Source organism: Pelobates fuscus, chromosome 11 (assembly GCF_036172605.1).
Source record: "Pelobates fuscus isolate aPelFus1 chromosome 11, aPelFus1.pri, whole genome shotgun sequence".
Classification (NCBI taxonomy): domain Eukaryota; kingdom Metazoa; phylum Chordata; class Amphibia; order Anura; family Pelobatidae; genus Pelobates; species Pelobates fuscus.
This window is the reverse complement of record NC_086327.1, coordinates 93893372-93913908: the sequence shown is the minus strand read 5'-3', so window position 1 is coordinate 93913908 and position 20537 is coordinate 93893372. Positions and strand designations below refer to the sequence as shown.

Here is a 20537-nt window from a genome sequence, read left to right as displayed (position 1 = left end):
TCTACTCACCAGAACAAATTTAAATAAGCTGTAGTTGTTCTGGTGACTATAATGTCCCTTTAATACTAAACACCTTTCACCTTACATCTTTCCTAACCCTTAGCCCCCTAATCATAACCTCTTCTAGCCCTTAATTCCTTATTACTACAAATATAAACACCCTCTGACCCTTAACACTACCTATTTCTTTATCATAACCCCCATAACCCAAATCATGCCTATAACGCTAAGTCTCCGAAATCTTACCTCATAGTCACCTAATCTTTAACACCTCTAATCCAAAATATCACCGTTACCTAAGCTCTTCTAAACCCTGAGCCACCCCAACGCTAATTTTCCCTAACCCTAAACACCCCTTTAGGGTGTTTAGGGTTGTATTTATCTTTCTAATAAAGTCTAATATTTTAACTGGGTTTTCCTCTACATCCCGCATATGTTTATATGCGTTTTAGGACAGATTCCTCTCCTGTTCTCCCTTACACACAGACATACATACATACAGACATACACACAGACATACACACATAGACATACATGCATACAGACATACATACACACAGACATGCATACATACATAGACATACACACAGATATGCATACATACATACATACATGCATGCATACATAGACATACACACAGATATGCATACATACATACATACATGCATGCATACAGACATACATACATACATACATAGACATGCATGCATACAGACAGACATACACAGACAGGCAGACATACATGCATACAGACACAGACATACATACATACATACATAGTTAGTTTTCCAGCCACCCTCCTGTCTCTTACCTTTTCTTTGCAGGAGGGTGGCTGGGGATGATGGGAGTCGGCGCGGCTCCCTCTTCACTGCCTGGCTGTCCCTCTTTACGGCTGGCGCGCGCTCCTCCCGCGCGGAGTGAGCTGGGAGGAAGTGACCACTTCCTCCCAGCAGCACTTGCGGCTGCTTTTTTTTTTTTTTAAAGGGGCCCGGTCGCGCTATACAACGGCCACAGCGCTGACCGGGCCACTGAAGGAGGGGGCTCATCGGGTGGCCCTAAGTGTGTGGGCCACCCGATGAGCCCCACATGTGGGGCCCGGGCGGCCGGGCCCCCCCAGGGCCGCCGGGCCCGTGACAACTGTTATGGTTGTCACCCCCTGATGGCGGCCCTGCATATAGACATACACATACCCATACTGTAGACACACACTGACCCACGCAGACACACACCGACTCAAACAGACACATACAGACAGACACTGACCCACACTACAGGCAGACACTGACCCACACTACAGACAGACACTGACCCATAGAGACACACACTGACTCATACAGACACACACTGACTCATATACAAATAGATAAGTCCTGCGCTCACTCCCATCACTCCTGGGCGGCAGCAATGACACATCAGTCCCAATATTTAGTTAAAAACCAAAGAAAAAAAAGTTACCTGCACTCTCTCCTTAATCCCTATGTATATTTAGACAAATGGAGGTCATTTAGTTACTCCAATGACCATTGGAGGGAATGCCTGCCTGCCAACGTCAAGGCAGACCCCCCTAAGCGACCCTTCACCTTGCTTCCTGACCCTTCACCTTGCTTCCTTGAGCTTCTGGCAAAGATATATCCACTGAGACAGAGAGGGGCATTTTTGATATACACCCCTATATACTTATTAACCCTTAATAGGGAACACATGGGATGGGCGGCAGCATTGTAACAAAGCTGTGTGATACCGAAAGTGAATACAAATACAAAAAGATAAGTCCTGCGCTCACTCCCATCACTCCTTTGTGGGAGGCCTGGCTGAGTAGGCTGAAGTGGATGCCACCGGGCCATTGTTACACCGGGCGCTAGTCAGCAGACATCTAAGTACTCCCTAGCGCCTGGTAACGTGGCTGGCGGCATGATTTGTAGAACTTCTCCAATATAGAAGGGTGGCCAAATGAGCAGAGCAATAAAGATCCAGGGCTGGCGCCCCCCTTTGAGCAGCGCCCTCAGAGGCCGCCTAGTTGGCCTATAGGAAGCACCGGCCCTGAGTGTATATTATTTATATATATTACATACACTCATATACACAGACACAAACATGTTCTTGATGGCACTACAGTAAATCATATGTGTGAGTTCTACTCACGATCCAGTTACTAATTTTAGATTTATAAATAAAAAAAATTCCCTACAATGATAGTTTCAAACAGTCTACTGAGATATATTAATTGAACAAGATAAGTGTCAAGGTGCTCTACTTGAATACAATAGTACCAATCATTATACAGCAGCTTGTGTCGCAGCCAAGGCTCTGAAGGTCATTTACAAATGGTTGGAAACAGCCGTAGGAGCAATATCTATAAAACAGATTATATTTACAATAGAAGCTGAAGTTTAAGTTGGTATTGACGAGCACAACAATACAAAATTATGAATCAATAACTGATTTTCTATAAGCAATATACATTTTCACAAAAATAAAAATGCTATATTTTTTTTTTTACTATATTTGAATGGCACAGTTAAAAGAACATTTTGAGAAGTTTGTGTTTATTGATTTTCTCCCCCCCCCCCCCCCCCAACTAAACTCTACAGAATAATAAGAGTTACATTTTATCGCTATGATTTTTCTTAGAGACAGGTCTATTTTTCATCTATCTAAAAAAAGAAGTATCTTTGTACTTGTACTGAAAGGCAACTTCATATTAAAACCATTATGCAATGTGTCAAAATAAAAATAAAAGCTTAGAATGTTTTATACAAGGACATAAAAACATACACTAACTGTATACATCATAGCCAACATGTGAAAAACAAAAGAAAATATATATTAAAATGTGGGATTGATAGTTTTTAGGTAATATTAATTGTTAAATAGGATCTATAAACGTAATGTTCTCTAGTTTTCAGGTATGTAGTTATTAGGAATGAGTTGGACTCTGCAGGGTATCAAACCCTGAATTGAATAGATACAAGAAGTACAACAGGTGGAGTACTACCCACTGTGGTATCCCAGCGGCTGAAAATAGCAGTACAGGATCTTCACTATTCTTCACATTTTAACTAAATGGAATGATGTTTGCATGAGGAGCTAAACTGAAGGTTTTTTTTTCCATATATAATTTTCATTAGAGAATGTTATCAATGCATATAATATCAAAACTGTAACATTTTCATATAACAGAGTAAACAATTGCTATCAGACAATTTCCAACTATTTTTCCTAGATTGACATCAAAGCTTTGCTTAAACGTATTATGTTGTTGTCTTCCGGTAATTGTAGCCTTATTAGCTTCATTAAAACATAAGAATACAATAGAAAGATAACATAGAGGGAGGGGAATACATTGCTTATGCAACAGTTCTTGTGACACATACCCTGGCCTTAGAACCCTAGAGCCTGGCTGGACATTCAAGTCACACAAAAGTGGTGCCCTAAAAGCTATTTATTCCTATCAGTTTCCTCATTGTTAGCGTTGCTGTCCTATGCCTTTCCAATATTTGTGGTCCAGCATTCCCAATCTCTCACATACCTACTTACACAACACTGTGTTTTGCTAACCATACTTATCGTATTCAACCTCTGTATGAAAGTATCTAACGAGGGAATCGTTGTGCTCTTCCAGTGGAACGCCAAGTTTATCTTAGCTACCGTGAGAATGATGAGCAATACTTTGTGGTTGCGGTGGTGTATCAGCCCGGGGATGATATGCAGAAGGTAGCTGGTTGGCTTCTTTGGTATTCTATAGAGTGTGGTATCCGAGATAAATTTCCCCACCCGGTCCCAGTATTCTCCCAGGGCCGGACAATCCCAAAATGTGTGTAGCATAGTGCCTCTCTGTGTTTTGCATCTCCAGCATAGCTCCGATGCCTCCTTATAGATTTGCGATAACTTGTTTGGCACCAGGTACCATCTCATGGTGATTTTACAGAAGGCTTCCCAGAGTGATAAACTCCTTGAGGCTCGTTTAGTAATTGACATAGCTTCGTGCCAATGTGACAGAGGTATCTCATACCCCAGCTCCTTCTCCCATTGGATCATATAGGGCTTTTTGTCTTTTGCAGGCCCCTGGAGAAGAGCATTGTAACAGAGAGAGAGAGAGGTTCGGGAAGTACATCATGTAGTTTTAATGCCCTTTCTGGTAATAGCTACATTATTAAAAATGTGGTTTTTAATGGAAATTTATTTATTCCACAGAATAATAAGAAAAGTTATGTTTGCATTTAAAATGGGTCAGTTTTTAAATTTCTACACATGCTTACTCACTCTCCAAATCTTAATCCATCCTACTAAATTTAATTTTCTTTGCGAAGAGCTATAATCAAATTAAGAAATATCAATGAATGATTAGCAAGGAACATATTAAATGCTGGTGTTTAATAAACCATAAAGAAAAATGTTCAACACTTTCGATATACTGAAGGACACAATGGCAAATTTTCTTCGAATGTGGAGGTCAAATAACCTTAAATTTGCATTGCACCTAACCTTAAGGCAAGCTAATTTAATTTTTTGCCAGTTTTTGTTTATTCTGCTTTGGCTTGAATGCCTAATTGTATTACTACAAGATAATTTGAATCTATAGGGTGAAAGATCATATAACGAGTGACAGGTTGAAATAATATTCTTAATAAAATAGTTATTAAGTTAGAGACAGAGAAGGAAAAATACAAGCTGGTGAGTATTTAAAGAACTGGGAAATCACAAAGAGAGGGGTAAGTGTGAGTCAAGAGAAATGGCAGATTAACCTCTATTTGTGAGAACAATCATCAAAAATAGACAAAACTTAAAGGAACAGTATTGTGTCAGGAATACAAATATATTGTGTCAGGAATTCATTACACTGTAGTGTTAAACTAACTGTTTAGGTCACTGGCCCCTTCAGATTGCAGCGAAAAGGTGATTATACTAACCTTTTCTCGCTCACCATGCCACCGCTAGCCCGCTTCCATGGCTGAAATTATCCTGAGTGAAGACTGCTAGAGGTGCTACTAGGCAGTAATGTAAACATTGCCTCAGTAATGTAAACACTGCCTTTTCTTTGAACAGGCAGTGTTTGCCTTGAAAAGACTGCAGGGACAAGCTATAGACACCAGAACTACATTAAGCTGTAGTGGTTCTGGTGATTATAGTGTCCCTTTAATCACACTAAGCCCCACATGTGAGGTCTGTACAGTAGGAAATATATGTTACAGTAAAACTGCCTTCTAAATGGCCAGACCTAGCCCTAGAAAATAAAATGCAGTCAGTATTAATGCACCCAGTTTACATTTAATCCCACTGAGTAATTGTTAAAGGATACTATTACCAAGCACTAACGAAGAATATAATTTAACTGTCAATGATCAACTTACTGCACATCAAATGTTATGCCAAAGTAACATTTATTAATCAATTTATTGATAAAGAAAACACCAATGGGACTGTAAAAATAGTTTATTTTAAATAATGTGTACAAAACATCAATAATTCAGATTGTGGAAAAATCTATAAAATATAAAACACTGAACATATCATTACAAAAACATACTTTCAAAAATAGTCAACTGCTATATACGTCACTTCAAATATATTAAACGGTTCAAATAGAAAATGTGTTAAAAATGTAAATGTATATCTGTATGTCATGTTTCAGTAAAACACACTGCAAATCCATATTCCTTGATAACTCAGAAGAGTGTCAAGCTCTATAAGGACTATAATGCTGATATTTTTGCAGTTTGCCTAATTAAATGTTTCACCTATTTTTATTTTTATTATAAATTTCAGCGCTCCTAAATCTACATTTTTTTTTATAAGAATAAAAGGACAGTGATTTTGGTAAAGTCACTGTGCTTTGATTTTATCGTAAACGGTTACTCCACTCTTTTGGAGGGGGGTATTTTCCTATGTAAAATGCCCTACTGGGCACTATGGAAAAGGTCCCCCTCTCTGTTTGCACAATAACCTGAAAAAGAAAGATTTTTACTCACCTGGATTCCCCTCGTCGGCACCGACATCCGCACCCCTCTAACATCATTGGAGCCTGTGATTGGTCTGTTTCGCTGGCTCAAAACGATGTGCCCAGATCGGAAAGGAGTGGAGAGGGAAGATTAAAAAAAAATACTATGGGCAACGGGAGGGAGCACACAGTGGGGGGGGGAGCAATCTTACCTTTGCTGGCAGAGTGGGTCAGAGAGGGGAGGGAGGGAAGGAGTGAAGAGGGAGGATTTAATAAAAACAAAAAAAAAAACAAAAAAAAAAAAACCAACAACCTACAAATACTAAGGGCAACAGGAGGGAGCACACAGTGGGAGAGAGCTAGGGGAAGCAATCTTCCCCTTGCAGGTGGTCTGTCTGCAAGGGGGAAGATTAGCAAGTCTATCGCCAGCATGAGTGACAGATTTAAAATATGCATAGAACTGACATTAGCAGTCTGGAACAGTTCTCGGCTGACAATGTCATGTGTGCTGATCATGGTGTGATCATGGTGGTTGGAGTAACCTTTTAAACTTCCCTTTTTGAGGATACATATTTTTTTTAAAGATCTCATGGTAACTTTCGCTATGCTGATGAACAACTTGATTGTCTGTAAATCCTGTCTGTGGTCTTTGAAGCTGTGCCTATATATCTCCTTCTTGTGTTTATTGGAAAAGGACAATAAAAGTCTGTATATCTTGGTTTTCATATTTTGAAGTATACAAAATATACTAAAATTGTTGTAAATAGTAGACTTGTGCACTAATCCTTTCCACCCATGACAAACTAATTGATTCATCAAGTAAATTCTGGGCGGAATGATTTGTTTTGACATAGATTAACACGAGTTTGATTCGTTTGTCAAAGGTGAAAAAGGATTTGTGCACGTCTAATAAAGAGCAACAACCTGTCAGGCTAATTGCCTCCACTATTGCACATTCCCCCTACATATGATAACCAGCAGGGGATTTTCATATTGGATTGTAGTATGCTAAAAACACTGTGTATTTTTACATTTTATAATTTGAATTCTGTATGAAGCCGACGGCATTGACTCAAAACAAATCCAAGTTCCAGTAGGTTACATTATACACATTATCCCAGCTACTTACAAAAGTGTCTTTCAATTTCTTACAACAAGTAAAAGTTTTTGGTTCCTTCAGGGTAAAACCTTTTTTTTTTTTTATCTGATTCTTGCATTTTGTCTTTCTTTCACGGTTTTACTCTAAAAAGAAAATCTCTCCGAAGAAAGCACAATAGAGCTATGTTTATAGAACAAAACAAAAAATAAACTGCAGCATTTCTGGGGAAAATTAAATATTTGGAGTAACCCCCACAGTAATATTTGCACAGTTTTTTCCAATTCAGCTAACAAGGTCATGATTACTCTGGGATTGTACTGATAGATATGACACACTGATGTAGTGGACTGGAGAATGACCAAAAGCAGTTATTTTCAATCAAATTGAAATGTATTCACCACATACCCGACAATGCAACCAATGTTTTGACTTATAGCAGTCTTTATCAAACTTTGCTTGCACTACTGGGTATGTGATGAATTAAAGTGACACTATAGGCACCCAGAACACGTAATCTCAATAAAGTGGTCTGAGTGCCATGTCCCTGTAGTTTTGTCCCTGCAATGTAAAATGTTTACATCGCACAGAATAAATGCCTCTAGAGGCTGTCACACAAAACTGCAGAATAACACCCTGATATTTCAATCAGATAGTCTCATGGAGACCACCTTATGCAGCGGGGCATTTTGCAGTACACGTGCATTAGCCTCTCCATGCTTTCCAATGGGAAAGCATTTGATTAACTGAGATCATCGAGCTTGATGATCTCAGCCAAGGAGGCAGCATGTCTTCGCGGAGACCATTGCTTCGAGGGAGGAAAGGTAAGTACAACTGTTTTTTAACTTCGTTCATGGAAGGGACTGGGGCTAAACTTTAACCAGGGCAAAACAGTATTAGGAGTAGGTATTTGTATTCCTAAAGTTATACCGTTCCTTTTCCTCACATCATTGTTCTGAACTATGTGCAGGAATAAGGCCAGGTGGCTTAAGGGATGGGTAAGAGTATGGAGGCTTTCCCTCGTACTGCTTATTATTTAGGACATGTGTCAGAATTCTTAATAGCTGTATGTCACCCCAGGGGAACACTTGTTCTGTTATCATCAAAACTTAATGCAACAGGTACAATTTTAAGCATTTGTGTTTGAAACCGACTACTTGTATTCCCATAGAAACAGGCTGTATATTTTAAGATAAAGGTATATACTTGTAAAAAAAACACAAGATTTAAAGGTTAAAGTTCAGAACAGTCACTGTATATTCTTTGTCACATTTAATGATGTATCTCAATTCTAATTAAGTGAATTTCAAATCACTGCCAGAGTTCATGCTGTTTATTTGGCTGGTTCGTATTTGACCTTCACACAAAAAGTTTCTTCATTTTTATCTTCTTGGTCATTTATGAAAATCAAAATTTCTTCTGAACCGCAGTTTCTGCTTGGTGCAAATCGCAAACCAATTGTGTATGTTTCTCGGCCGCCGACCTACACAAAGAGTTAAACATAAGGGCACTTGAACAGTGTCATGCTTTAATGTACTCATAAATCACAGGAATTGAAATAATGTTTCCCAAGATACTTTCTAAGCTGAAAATAAACACAACTAATAGATCATTTCACAGTAAGCTTTTGGCAAATTATTTGGAAGCTTTTCAACTATCAAAGTGCAATCTAAACGTAACCTGTTTTTTTGCCATCTAAATTTCATTATGGGATATTGCAACATCTATATCTATTTAGAATGACAACTTTAATATAGCATATATGAGAATTCTTCAACATGTTGAGTTTAACAGTTAAGATGATGGTAGATTGAAGCAGTATGATACATCTGTGTGTTCTAATTTAGTTATTCTAGCAAGTATTTCACTTAAATTACTTTTAAAGTACTTTAATTTGTACTTTCGTTTGTTAACATGGCATACCTATACATAGATGTCAAGAACACACTTTACAAATCCTGACCGCTAATAATGAAACATTCTGTGTTCTAATTACTTAATAATATATTAAACTTAAAGGGACACTCTAGGATCATAAACCACAAAAGCTCATTTATCTGGCTGCATTCATTGCCTGCTGTCCTTCTGGTTCGATAAAACGTAAGTTTATATTTGCACATTATCATACCAACTTTTAACAGGGTTACAAATATTCATTAGTTGAGAGTGAGTGTCAACTGATGGTATGACTATATAAAGTTATCCAAATTTAAAGGACAATAAAAGGCTGCAATTGTTGGGGGGTAAGGGGGGAAACTGAGCTTTGGGTGCAAGAAGAGAACTGTTTTTCGCCGAACAACTCAAATTGTTTAGAAAAAGTGACAGAAATGCATCCAAAAACTCCTTCATTATAATCACTGTAATAATTTGTAGTGGCTATAATGTTTTGAGTGTCCCTTTAATGCACAGCCTTTTCACTCGATTAAAATGAAAGATCCCTTTGGAGGAAAAGGTTGGAATGAAGGCTAGATGATGCATGTGATATTAAAAGGAGAGTTTAACAGTATCACAGAAAAATGTGGGATATTGTTATGTTTTTATGTGTGTAAAATATTTGTGGGGGAGTTGAGAAAGCTGTTAGAAATTTCTGCTTGGCAAATCATCATTTTCTTTATTCATGTAGAAAATGCTTTGCATTTCCTGTGAAGTTCTTATTTCATAAGACAAAACCAGTGCAGATATAAAGAAAAGGCACAGGCAAATAAAATTCTAGGAACAGAAGAATACCATCAGCTCTCACATGCAGTTATGTGTACTTATGCAGTCGAATGTATATCAGGAAGGAGAGAATGATGTTAAATGTGTTAAAATAAAAAAGACCCCCCCTAACCCCTGTCTACATTAACAAATCCCCCCATGTAAAGAGAGTGACAATCTGTGAACCGGCCCTCTTGTCTATTCTGAATAATGTACAATGGTTACTCTAGTGTTCAAGATTACACAAGTGTCTTCTCTAACCAAATATGAATATGCTCTGTCATGGGACAATATAATGTTAAATTCTGTGCATCACAAACATAACAGGGCAAACATACATGATGTTCTTGGTGCGTGTTCAGTTTTTTTCGGTTTTGCATTCAAAATACTTAAACAAAAACTATTCAATAAAGCATAAAGAATAAAATGCATATATGGATAAATAGTAATTTAATTATATGCCATATATTTCAGCAGAGGCTGGTAAAGTTTAAGATGAATCTGACTCTGCCCTGTTTCTGCAAATCCCATTTCTAGAACTGACAGAGCCTACCCACTTAAGCCCACATAGTTAATGATAATTAGCTATAAAGGTGTGACTTCCATCCATATTAACCAGCTCAGACATGTAAGTCCAAAATGTTGTACTAAAAAAAGAAGTAACTATAAGCATCTGTTTGTCTGTGCGTGTTGTATATGTCTGTGTTTACAAAATTCTAAAATAACATTTTCCTTAGACACGTGCCTAACAGTTATTCATGTCTTTTATTATGTTTTCATTTTTTATATATTTTTTATTTTTTATTATTGCATTCTGTTCCACGGAAGCAAGAATGGCACCGAAAACTGTTTGGCCTTCCAGCTGCAGTTAAAGAAGCTATAAAAATAAATCCCTGACTTCCATAAAGTGTACATAACGGTTAACCTCGTGTTACTTGTTTCAGTAAATATGTTACTATGCATACCACTAACATTTCAAAACCAGAAGTTTAATAGGCAAATTGAAGCTTAATAATGCTTACCTCAAATGTGTTTTCTTTGAATTGCAAAAGATCGGCCCTGTTTGTATAAAGAAAAAAACATTTCTTGGTCTGATAAGGGTTGGTGTAAGTAATCCTTTTGTTGCATCCCTTTTCTCCTCCAGCAGTAAGAGTAATTTCAAAGGCCTATAAATAAAAAAACAGATTGGTTAAAAATATGAGAGCTATAATTTTGGAGAAAAAATAAAGCGCATGCAGACTGCCCTACATAAAAGCTTTGATCAGTTTAAGTTATTATCGCTAGCAATTGGAGGTTGTACTGCATTTGATAAAACTGAGTTTGCCATTTAGCACTGACGGGTAAACAGAAAAATACCATTTTATCACATTGGTCCACAAAAGGCTCCTGGTGCATTAAGACTTGGGGAATTATTCACAAAACTGTGACTTGTGAAGAACGACAAATGGATAGCAAAATTATGGACAAAATAATATATGTGATAGGGCTAGCAAAGCTCTACAGCCACGTAGGGTGCACTGGAATGGGAACGCAATCTCCAGGTGACCAGCAGAAGGGGTGTGAGCTGCACAGCGTTCCCCCTCCTGCCAGTCACTGCGGATCTCAGGTAGAGAATCTTCTGTATCCTTTACCTGGTCTGACAGTAAGTGCTCACTGGGAGCAACAAACAGCTTCCTGTCAAACCAAGTAGAGGAACCAGAAGATCCTCTACCGCAGTCTGCTTGATCACACTACATGAAGGTAAAAAGGTTTGGGGAAGAGACCACAAAGGAATAGGAGGGCAGATGGACAAAGACACACAGAATGGCTGGGAGGACAAAGAAACACAGAGTTACTGTGGGGAGAGAAAAGTACATAGAAGAGCTGAGGAGACAAAGACACACTGAAGGCTAGGGAGGGGTAAGGAATAGGCAAACGGGTTTGGGAAGGGGACAATGATACACACAGAGGGGATAGGGAAGGGTACACAGAGAAATTCAGAGGGGCTGGGGAAGGCTACTGTGACACACATAGAGGGGCTTAAGGGGAAAAAGACATGTCAAGAGGCTGTGGGGAGAAACACACAAAGGGACTCTACGAGAGAGACACACACAAAGGGTTTGGGGGAGAGACAATCAAATGGGCTGGGGGAGAAAGAAATACACAAAGAGGCTCGGGGGAGAAAGATACAGAGTGGCTTGGGAGAGAAGCATACACACAAAGGGACTAAGTGGAAGGGACACACAGAAAGGCTAGAAGGAGAAAGAAAACCACAAAGGTGCTGGGGTGGGAGACACACACAGAGGGTCTGTCTAAGGGAAAAAAACACACCAAGGTGTTGGGGAGACACATAAAGGTTCTGGGAGGAAAAAGAGACACACAAAGTTGGCAATTGTTACTCTGGAGTAGGGTGCAAGTAGCTGATGTCGCCTAGTGAGTAAATAGTCTGGAACCAGTCCTGGTATTTGACCACCAGGCACCAGTATTTAAAACATGCTTTGATTTCCTTTTTCTTAGCTAGTATTTCAGTATATCTTTTTCAATTTGTATAATAACTCACTATGCTTCACTGTTGTGAATAACCCCTTAGCACAAGCTTATCTGACATATATGTGATCCTGCAGCTTAAACCCATTTCCCATTTCAAATATAGGAAATATATTAAATTCTGAAACAGTTTATTCTAAGTCCACTGATGCTCTCCTCCGGGTGGCAACACAGCAGAATCTGCAAAGCTGTTAAAGTTCTGTCTTTTTACAATGTTATAACCACAAATGCTGTTTCCGTGATCATTGCTTAGTAATTGCCTGGCTCCATGACAACCCTTTTCACTCTACAAATCACAATGGGATGCCATAGATCAGTGACGGCTGACCTTGGCACTGCAGATGCATGTGAATACCATTTCAATAAAAGCAGGTCGAGCATCATGGGAAATGTAGTACACAAGCATCTGCAGTGCCTGGCTTAGGCATCCTAGCCCTTGGTTAACCTAGAGCATACCATGTGTGGAATTACAACAGCCATGAACTCTGTAAAGACCATATTTTACATGAATATAAAATATTATCAGGTTTTACATGAGGATGACAACATTTCATTTTCAGACTGCAGGCTGACAGTGATATGGGAGTTCATGGATATACAAAAAAACAAGATAAACAACAAATATGGGCATTAATTAACATCCAGGAGGGCAAAATAGAAGCTGGTTTAACCATTTAAAAATCTGATGTGTTGAGGAACACATTGCTTTGAGACTGTCTTCAACATTCTGATCACACAATTAACACTGACAGGGTTTGTTCTCTCTCTACTCCTCCCCTACAGAACCTATGATTCATATATCCATGCTTTTTGGATCCGTAATACCTTAGTGTGAAATGTTGCTTTTACTTCAAGTATAATCACATAAACTGTGAAGCATAAATTAGTGCAGGGATCCAATGCAATCTTGCTGAACAAGACATGTCTGCTGTAAAACCCATGGTGTAGGCAGGCTCGCTCTCTAGCTAGTTAATTCATTTCCATTAGGACTGTGTGATGCTTAATTCAGCTCGCACAGCACTTTTAAAAATAAATTACAGGACAGCTTTAATATTTTCACATTGTAATGTTTCATTTCTGCTCCCCAAGGTACTAGAGATGCTAATTCAAATTGTGGTAACAATGAACAGCCCAGCAGAACTATAAATGCCAGCTTTTTATAGCACTCAACACCACCCTGTTCAGGTGAAGAGCAGGAGTCATTTAAGACATAGCTGTATTTTCCCAGTAAGTATATGATATATATATATTTGTGTACGGGATTATGGAAGGGGCGCACATTAAACTGTGTGTAATTTTAATATATGAGAGTCGGTTGAGGTGTGCCGAAACCGACGTGAGGTTAGGCCTGCAAAAGAGGGCCCACCCAGGTATAATGATATATGAAGAGGGTGTGGTGGGAGGGAATTTCCGAAATCGTCGCAGACAGGTGAGTGAGGGGATTGCTGGGTTTAAATAGGCATAAAATCCCTCCCACAACTTCAGGCATACGCCTTCTATTTGTGTACGGGATTATGGAAGGGGCGCACATTAAACTGTGTGTAATTTTAATATATGAGAGTCGGTTGAGGTGTGCCGAAACCGACGTGAAGTTAGGCCTGCAAAAGAGGGCCAAAAAGTGTGTGACATTTATTAAACATAACAAATCACTTAGACGTATTATAGAAAGCGAGCCTGATTCTTCTGGATTTGGAATGTACCGGTAATATGCCGAGGACTTCCAGCGACCCATCTTCTCTACAAGATGAGTTGGAACTGGACGACCTGAGGCTGCTGTGGTGGCCCTGACGCGGAAAGTATGTCCCGAGAAGGAATTCGGATTGAGGCCAAGACTAACAAACAAGGAGCGAATGTATAGCGTGAACTGTTTGGGAGATGTGGCAAAAATTGTACGAGCAACCATTATAATCGGAACGCATTTAGTAACTTGAACCACATACAATACTTACACCTACCGTAAGCCGCAGAGTACATTTGCTTAGTATTAGTAGACAAACCCCGCCTGCATAGACTCTAACTTCAGGCATGATTGATACCTTTTTTGACCTGCAGAGGAAATCTGGACTGCGTGTTCTTTCATCTCAACCGTTATGCTTAAGCAAGGTCCGACTTCAGGACTTCGGAAGTGGCTAAAGCGGAGGATACCGCAGGGGACTTGAGACGTCAGGGTTAGTGTTTATTAAAGATAATACGATACCTGGAGCTAGTTCTTGTAGTATGCTGTGAGGGGGAAGGAAACGTAATAAGTTTAAATTATGCAAAACTCGGAAGCCCATTGAGCTTTCTCGTGTAGTAGGGCTGCTAGCTAATGGGTACCGATAGGTGAAGATAAGGACTATCCCGTAAGAGTTGAGGCCGTGCTAGTAGCCCTGTGTTTGAGAGAAGCCCTACCTACGATTTGGGCCATGTGGACTTGTACCATCTATGCGCGGCAGGGTATTAACCTCTTGTGGAAAAGCGTTAACCTGGCCGTACACGTGCGATTACCTGTATTAAACCATAGCGAAAAAGGACTGTAACGGGCGCCTGATGAAACTGCCGTGATGTGAATCGAAGAACAGAATGCAAAGCCGTGACCCACCGTAGGGAAATGTGTGCACGAGAGAGGAACCTGAAAAAAAGCTTTGACTAAATTTGAAGACGATATGTGCTCGTATAGCAAGTACCCTATGGCAGTTACTTGGTAGGCATGAGATCGTAAAAGATTGTACTACAGGATGTGTAAGGTGTTACTCGTTAAATCAAAACATCCAGCATGACCGAAAGTAACTCCCGATGGACTACTTAAGCTTACATAAAGAGAAGCGTGAACAACGACAAATGCGTGACGAATGAATTGACTGCGCATGGAGGACCCTGTGAATGTCAGGCGTGCAGACAAGTCCCTAAATAGTAGATTAAGGATTCGAATTGTATTTGTTTGGCCAAAATGGAGGCGGAGTGATTCCTCGATGTTCGATATGAAACAAGTGGGAAATTCTGTTCACCTGGACCAATCAGATCGCCAAAGCTTATCCTGCATTGCTTGTATAAGTGACGCCGACGTGAAAATTGAGTGATAGTATGAGTCGATAAACGGTAATTCAGAACTCAATGTGCCAAAGTGCCCCCAAAATGTTGCGAAGAAATAAACGGTATATCCGAAATACATGAGTCCGGAAGCAGTCACAGTACGTCACGTCAGCGCCTGGAGGACCCGACGAAGGTCCAATACGAGGCCAAATCTGTACAACGTGCAATGTGGAGGGCAGCGTGAGACCCAACATACCTATTTGACTGAATATAAGTAAGAAATGCCAGAAACAAGTTGTAGGAGGAACCGCTGGTCTCGGAGTCTACTAGCCCGGTCTGGGCACGTAGTGGACGTGGTACCTAAGGATCGCTAGTGAGCGACCGGATGGGGTAATATATATATATACATATATATATATATATATATATATATATAAATAGGTATCCTCGTACTGCTAGAACTAAGCATCTAGCAGACGCATTGCCCGTAAGAGATAACGTAATGAAAGCACCGGAGTAGCCGAGTACGATAGTTCTGAAATACTGTTTTGCATCAATGTAGGAGTATGTAACGCACGATCGAAAACTAAGGCGGGAAATAAAGCGCTAGGATACCCGAAGCGGTTATGGGATCTAAAACAAGTGATTATGCTTGACGGGTCAGGGGTGTGCCGTCCCCCCCCCCCAGCTTACTAGGAGCGCGAGCGTGAGTGCGTGTGTGCTGGCCGACTAGCTAGTGCCGCAATGCGGCGAAACAATTACACTAGGTTGGTGACAGGTGAGGCCCTGCTAGTTGCCAAGCGGCTTGAGAGGCTCTATCTATGCGTTGGCGTGAGGGGGTAGCGTGGCCACTGAATGAGGTGGCGGGGTGTCGGCCTCTCGGTGACAGTTAAACATAAGATAGAATGGGAGTGACGGATGAGGCCCTTTCTATGCCACAATGCGAGGCGACTAACTATGATTTGGCCCGAGGGGCATGGTACCTCCGAGTATGAGGATGGGTGTTGGCCTCGCGGGACCACTAACCTATGGCGAAGAAGCCGGGGAGAATAACAACTAGTGGACACCTAGGAACCTAACAGCCAGCAGTTGCTAACTAAGAAGGAAGGGTAGTTAGTGAGAGAGGACATACTACAGAACGAAACGTGGGTAGCAAAGAGTTATGATCGTATGGTTTGACTGAAACTGGAGTGCCCAGAGAGCATGTGGGGTCCGGATGGTCGGGACGTATGAACAAGGATGCGTGTATGATCGTATGTACGGCCCTCGGGGCTCGTGGTGCCAGACCGTGGCCTCGATTCGAAATGCAATATGAATAGACGTGTATATCTTTTGATATTTATATGTATATATATGCAGATCTTGTTGTAGTATTGTGAAACGCGTACTTGCCGTAGCCGAGGCTCGCTCACCAGAACTGCAATGTGAAAGTAGATGCAGTTGTCCAGTAACGTGTGTGCTTGTCTGCGTAGGAGTACGCCGGGTTTTACACGTAACGCAAATTGCCTCACTGACTGAGGATGAATTAGGGCTGGTACAGACCACGCTCCGTGTGCTGTGTACCTACATCGCTCAAAAGACCCTCACAATGATGAGCAGGTTAAAGAAAGTCAGAATAGCCAATTATCCAAAAATTCAGCCATAACCAAACGAGCAGGCAAATTTCCGTAACCGCCAATGCGTGTCTCTGTATATCAGTGTTTATATCTGCTCATGCGTGCGTACGTGAACATCAGGGATAATGTATTAATATAATTACAGAATCATGATATCATTATAAATTTTTTTTTTTGTTTTTTTTTGTTTTAATAGGTGCTATTCACTGTGAGTGAGCAGTGTAGAGAGCTTTTAATTATGCATTTTGTGTAATGCAGCCCTGAATAGTGGGAAATAAAATCAAAACTGTGGACGAAATGGTAAACTTGGGTAGAGGCAGAAGTGAGCTGTAGTGTAATGTTAATGGCTTTAGCGTCTACCTGGAATCACATCAGTAATGTGTTTAATGACATGTAAGTAGGGAGCCCATTAGTGGATTCACTTCAGCACAATAGCAGCACAAACCACGCCATGAAAATAAACAGATATTTGTGTGTCCGCTACCCTGGGAAGTGACGTCGAGAACCGGGGAAACTAAACCCCAAACCAGCGGCGGTAACACTGCCGACAATGCCAGGCCGTACTAATATAGGAAGAGAACATTTGGGGCGGAGACACATGGATCTCGCCGATAAAATAAAAACCCACGTTACTGCATGGGTTACTATTCGCAAGAAGCGGCTGAAAGATTGCAGCCGATCCCGGTCCTTTCATTATATTTTTCCGGGCTGAGACCCGAGCAAAAAGACTGAGGACATCAATAGAGTGTCCGAGTGCGTAAAAAATTCTGCCGCTTTATTGAAAACACATTTTACTTATCAAAAATATTAACAAATCTGTTCAGTGCAAAACAGACATCAGACGTGGTAACTCACATTGCTATCCAGTGCATCAGTGATCTCCACAACCGGACTGTGTCACCGTTGTGCATTGTTGAAATCAGTGAACAAGAAGCGAAACAAGCACGTGGCCAAAGCCACCAGTTAATTTTATTGTAAAGTCTCGCTCACTCAGTGGTTTTAGTTAGGAAAACCACTGTGCATGATACGATACCGCAGCGTTAAACATGGCCGCCCCTGCACACCATTGTCTTTCTCACGCTAGGCTAGCAGTAGAGTGTTATGATGTCAGAGCGTTTCTGTAAAGCAAGCAGATTATATGCCCTAGCTCTGCTTTCTTCTTATAGAGCAATAACGCGTCATGCAATTCATTAGTTCTGTCCGTGGCCAATGCCACGGTGGGGTGGGAATACCAGAGCCGGACACACACCCCGTGTTCTGTATCCACTGATGATCAGGACCACGAGTTATGCGTACCGATGGAGCGGTTTTGTTCCAGCTCAGACTCGGAGGATCTGGGCGGCCGACGGGGTGAATTCGGCAGGAAAAAACACTATGGGCCAGCGGAGCCGGTAAGTTAAACCATTCATTCCCTTTACAAGCCCAGCCCGAGGACAGTATGGGTTGCAGTTTTAACAGCCGGCTAGAGAGAATGAAATGTGTGCGGGAAGCTATACGGAGCATTTCACGTCGTGGAATGATAAAGCGAACGGAGCGTACGTGTAAAAGGAGGATAAATTCGAATGGACTCACGGTTTGGGCGAACCGCCGAACGGCCTCCATGCGGATGAAAGATACTCACGAAAACCGGCGGGCTGCGTACGAGCGTCGCGGCAGATTGACGTCAGAGGTCTGTGAAAACGGAAATGAAAGCGAATTTCCGAAATCGTCGCAGACAGGTGAGTGAGGGGATTGCTGGGTTTAAATAGGCATAAAATCCCTCCCACAACTTCAGGCATACGCCTTCTATATATATATCCAGAGCAGGGAGGTGACCAGCACTCACAGGCTTTTAAAGTAAAAAATGTGTTCTTTATTGAAGATGCATTAAAACAGAATCCACGTTTCAGTCCCCGCCCGGGACTTTCAGCAGGATCTGACACAACTTGTGTTAGATCCTCATAAAAGTCTTAGACGGGGAGAGAGAGAGAGAGAGATAGAGAGTGTAATAAAATATAAGAAGACATAAATTCAGCCTGCATCATGGAGGTCTGTGTACCTGACAAGATGAGTCATGGTGGTTACTGCGCCATATGGGCTTGCTCATGCAGATCTGTGTGCTTTATTAAAGCAGTCTGTTAAAGCTTTATTGAGGTAGAACTGCAACTCGAAATGCTTGAAACTCTGAAATGTAAGGTACCTCATTCCCTTACTCAGTATTATTGAAGAGCTTTCTGGAGTGAATAGTGCAGTGAAAGTAAATAATAAGCACATTTACCTCCGCAACACCTGTGTCATCACCCCACGATGATGAGGGACACTCATACATATGCAACAAAAAGCGGAATGACTGCCTGAGTATACTGTACTGTGGTGGTTAAGTTCATTAGCATACTATGCTCTGGCTGTGCCAGAACAACAAGGCATGAAATGGAAATTGAAAAAGTGCCGATAAAAAACAACAACAATCAATAGTATCAACCATAGGTAATATGTGGTTGTGCAAACAGTCTGAATACTTTAAACCTGTCAGCCCCCAAACAGCTTTGATCATTAGATTGAGTGTAAGAGTTTATAAATACATTGACAGTGCTAGCAAACATATAGATTAGGAGAAAACCCTACTTAAAAATACGATTTTCTCACAGCTGTCAGTCAATGCCTCAGTGTACTGAGCAATTAACTGACAAAGGATAGCAGAAAAGACCTCCCACAAGAGGTCCCTCTGCTCTCCACCCATAGCAACCACTACATATGTGCTGTGGTTGATATGGAAACTAAATAGCCGGTCCTTCAAGCGCCAGCTAAGGAGTACATAAACAGAGTGACGTGAGGCCACTGTTCCAACGCCGGTAAGCTGGCAATGAAGCCAGCAATGCTGACGTAACTGACAAGATTTGCCATGCTTGGGGATGCATCCCAAACAAGGCAAATCAAAGACGAAGAGAGGCGGAGGGGAGGTTGGTCCAGAGGTGCGTGTTACATGAAGAGTAACACTCATGAACCAGTGATAGAATGGAGAAAAGGGAGTAAATCTTCATATTTTAAATTAAAAACACTATGTATCTTTATGATATATGATGTATTCAATGCGTATGGGTTTACGGTACGTTGTTTTTCTCATAACAGGTTCACTTTAAATACTGTCGTGAAGTAATTTATGGAGATCTATGTATATTACAGACTGTGTCAAGGAGATCTCGGCACCTAAGAGAATACATTACGCACATCTGTGCACTTAGCATACTTCATTGTGGATGTTTCTGGACTGCTGTTTGAAAGTCTGTAAACTTGGCAGACTGCATTGTAGATTTGTTGTGTGATGATAACCAAATTGAAAAAGAAAAAAATATATATATTGAAAAATATTTTATATTATAAACCATATTTACATCGGTAATATTGTAGAAGTCAGAAAATGTCATTGCCCGGACTAAAACAGTGATTTCATCAATAACCGTTTAAAGTCAAGCTTGATAAGCAGATATTGCAAGGACAAAAATACAAAAATCTTTCTTCCAAAATTGTATTGTTACATCACATGGTAAAGCTTAGGGACAGGAAAGTACACTGATAATGCTAGCAGGTGACAATTAGCTTCAAAAGAGACATTGTAGTGTGTGTGTTTCTTTCAGGCATTCACTGGACATTTCGGTATTGTGCCCATGTGTAT

At 40.6% G+C, this 20537-nt stretch overlaps 1 protein-coding gene across 1 annotated transcript in view; it reads right to left on the bottom strand.

Annotated features, from left to right (window-relative positions):
- Positions 1-8336: 8336 nt before the first annotated feature.
- NPHP4 (nephrocystin 4) overlaps positions 8337-20537 on the bottom strand; it is a 311285-nt gene continuing 299084 nt past the window's right edge. Inside the window, exons 28-29 of the mRNA XM_063435987.1 lie at positions 10754-10897; positions 8337-8517 (exon numbers count right to left, since the gene is read on the bottom strand). Coding sequence (XP_063292057.1) covers positions 8368-8517; positions 10754-10897 — 294 coding nt within the window. The 3' untranslated portion in view covers positions 8337-8367. The remainder of the gene's footprint in view (positions 8518-10753; positions 10898-20537) is intronic.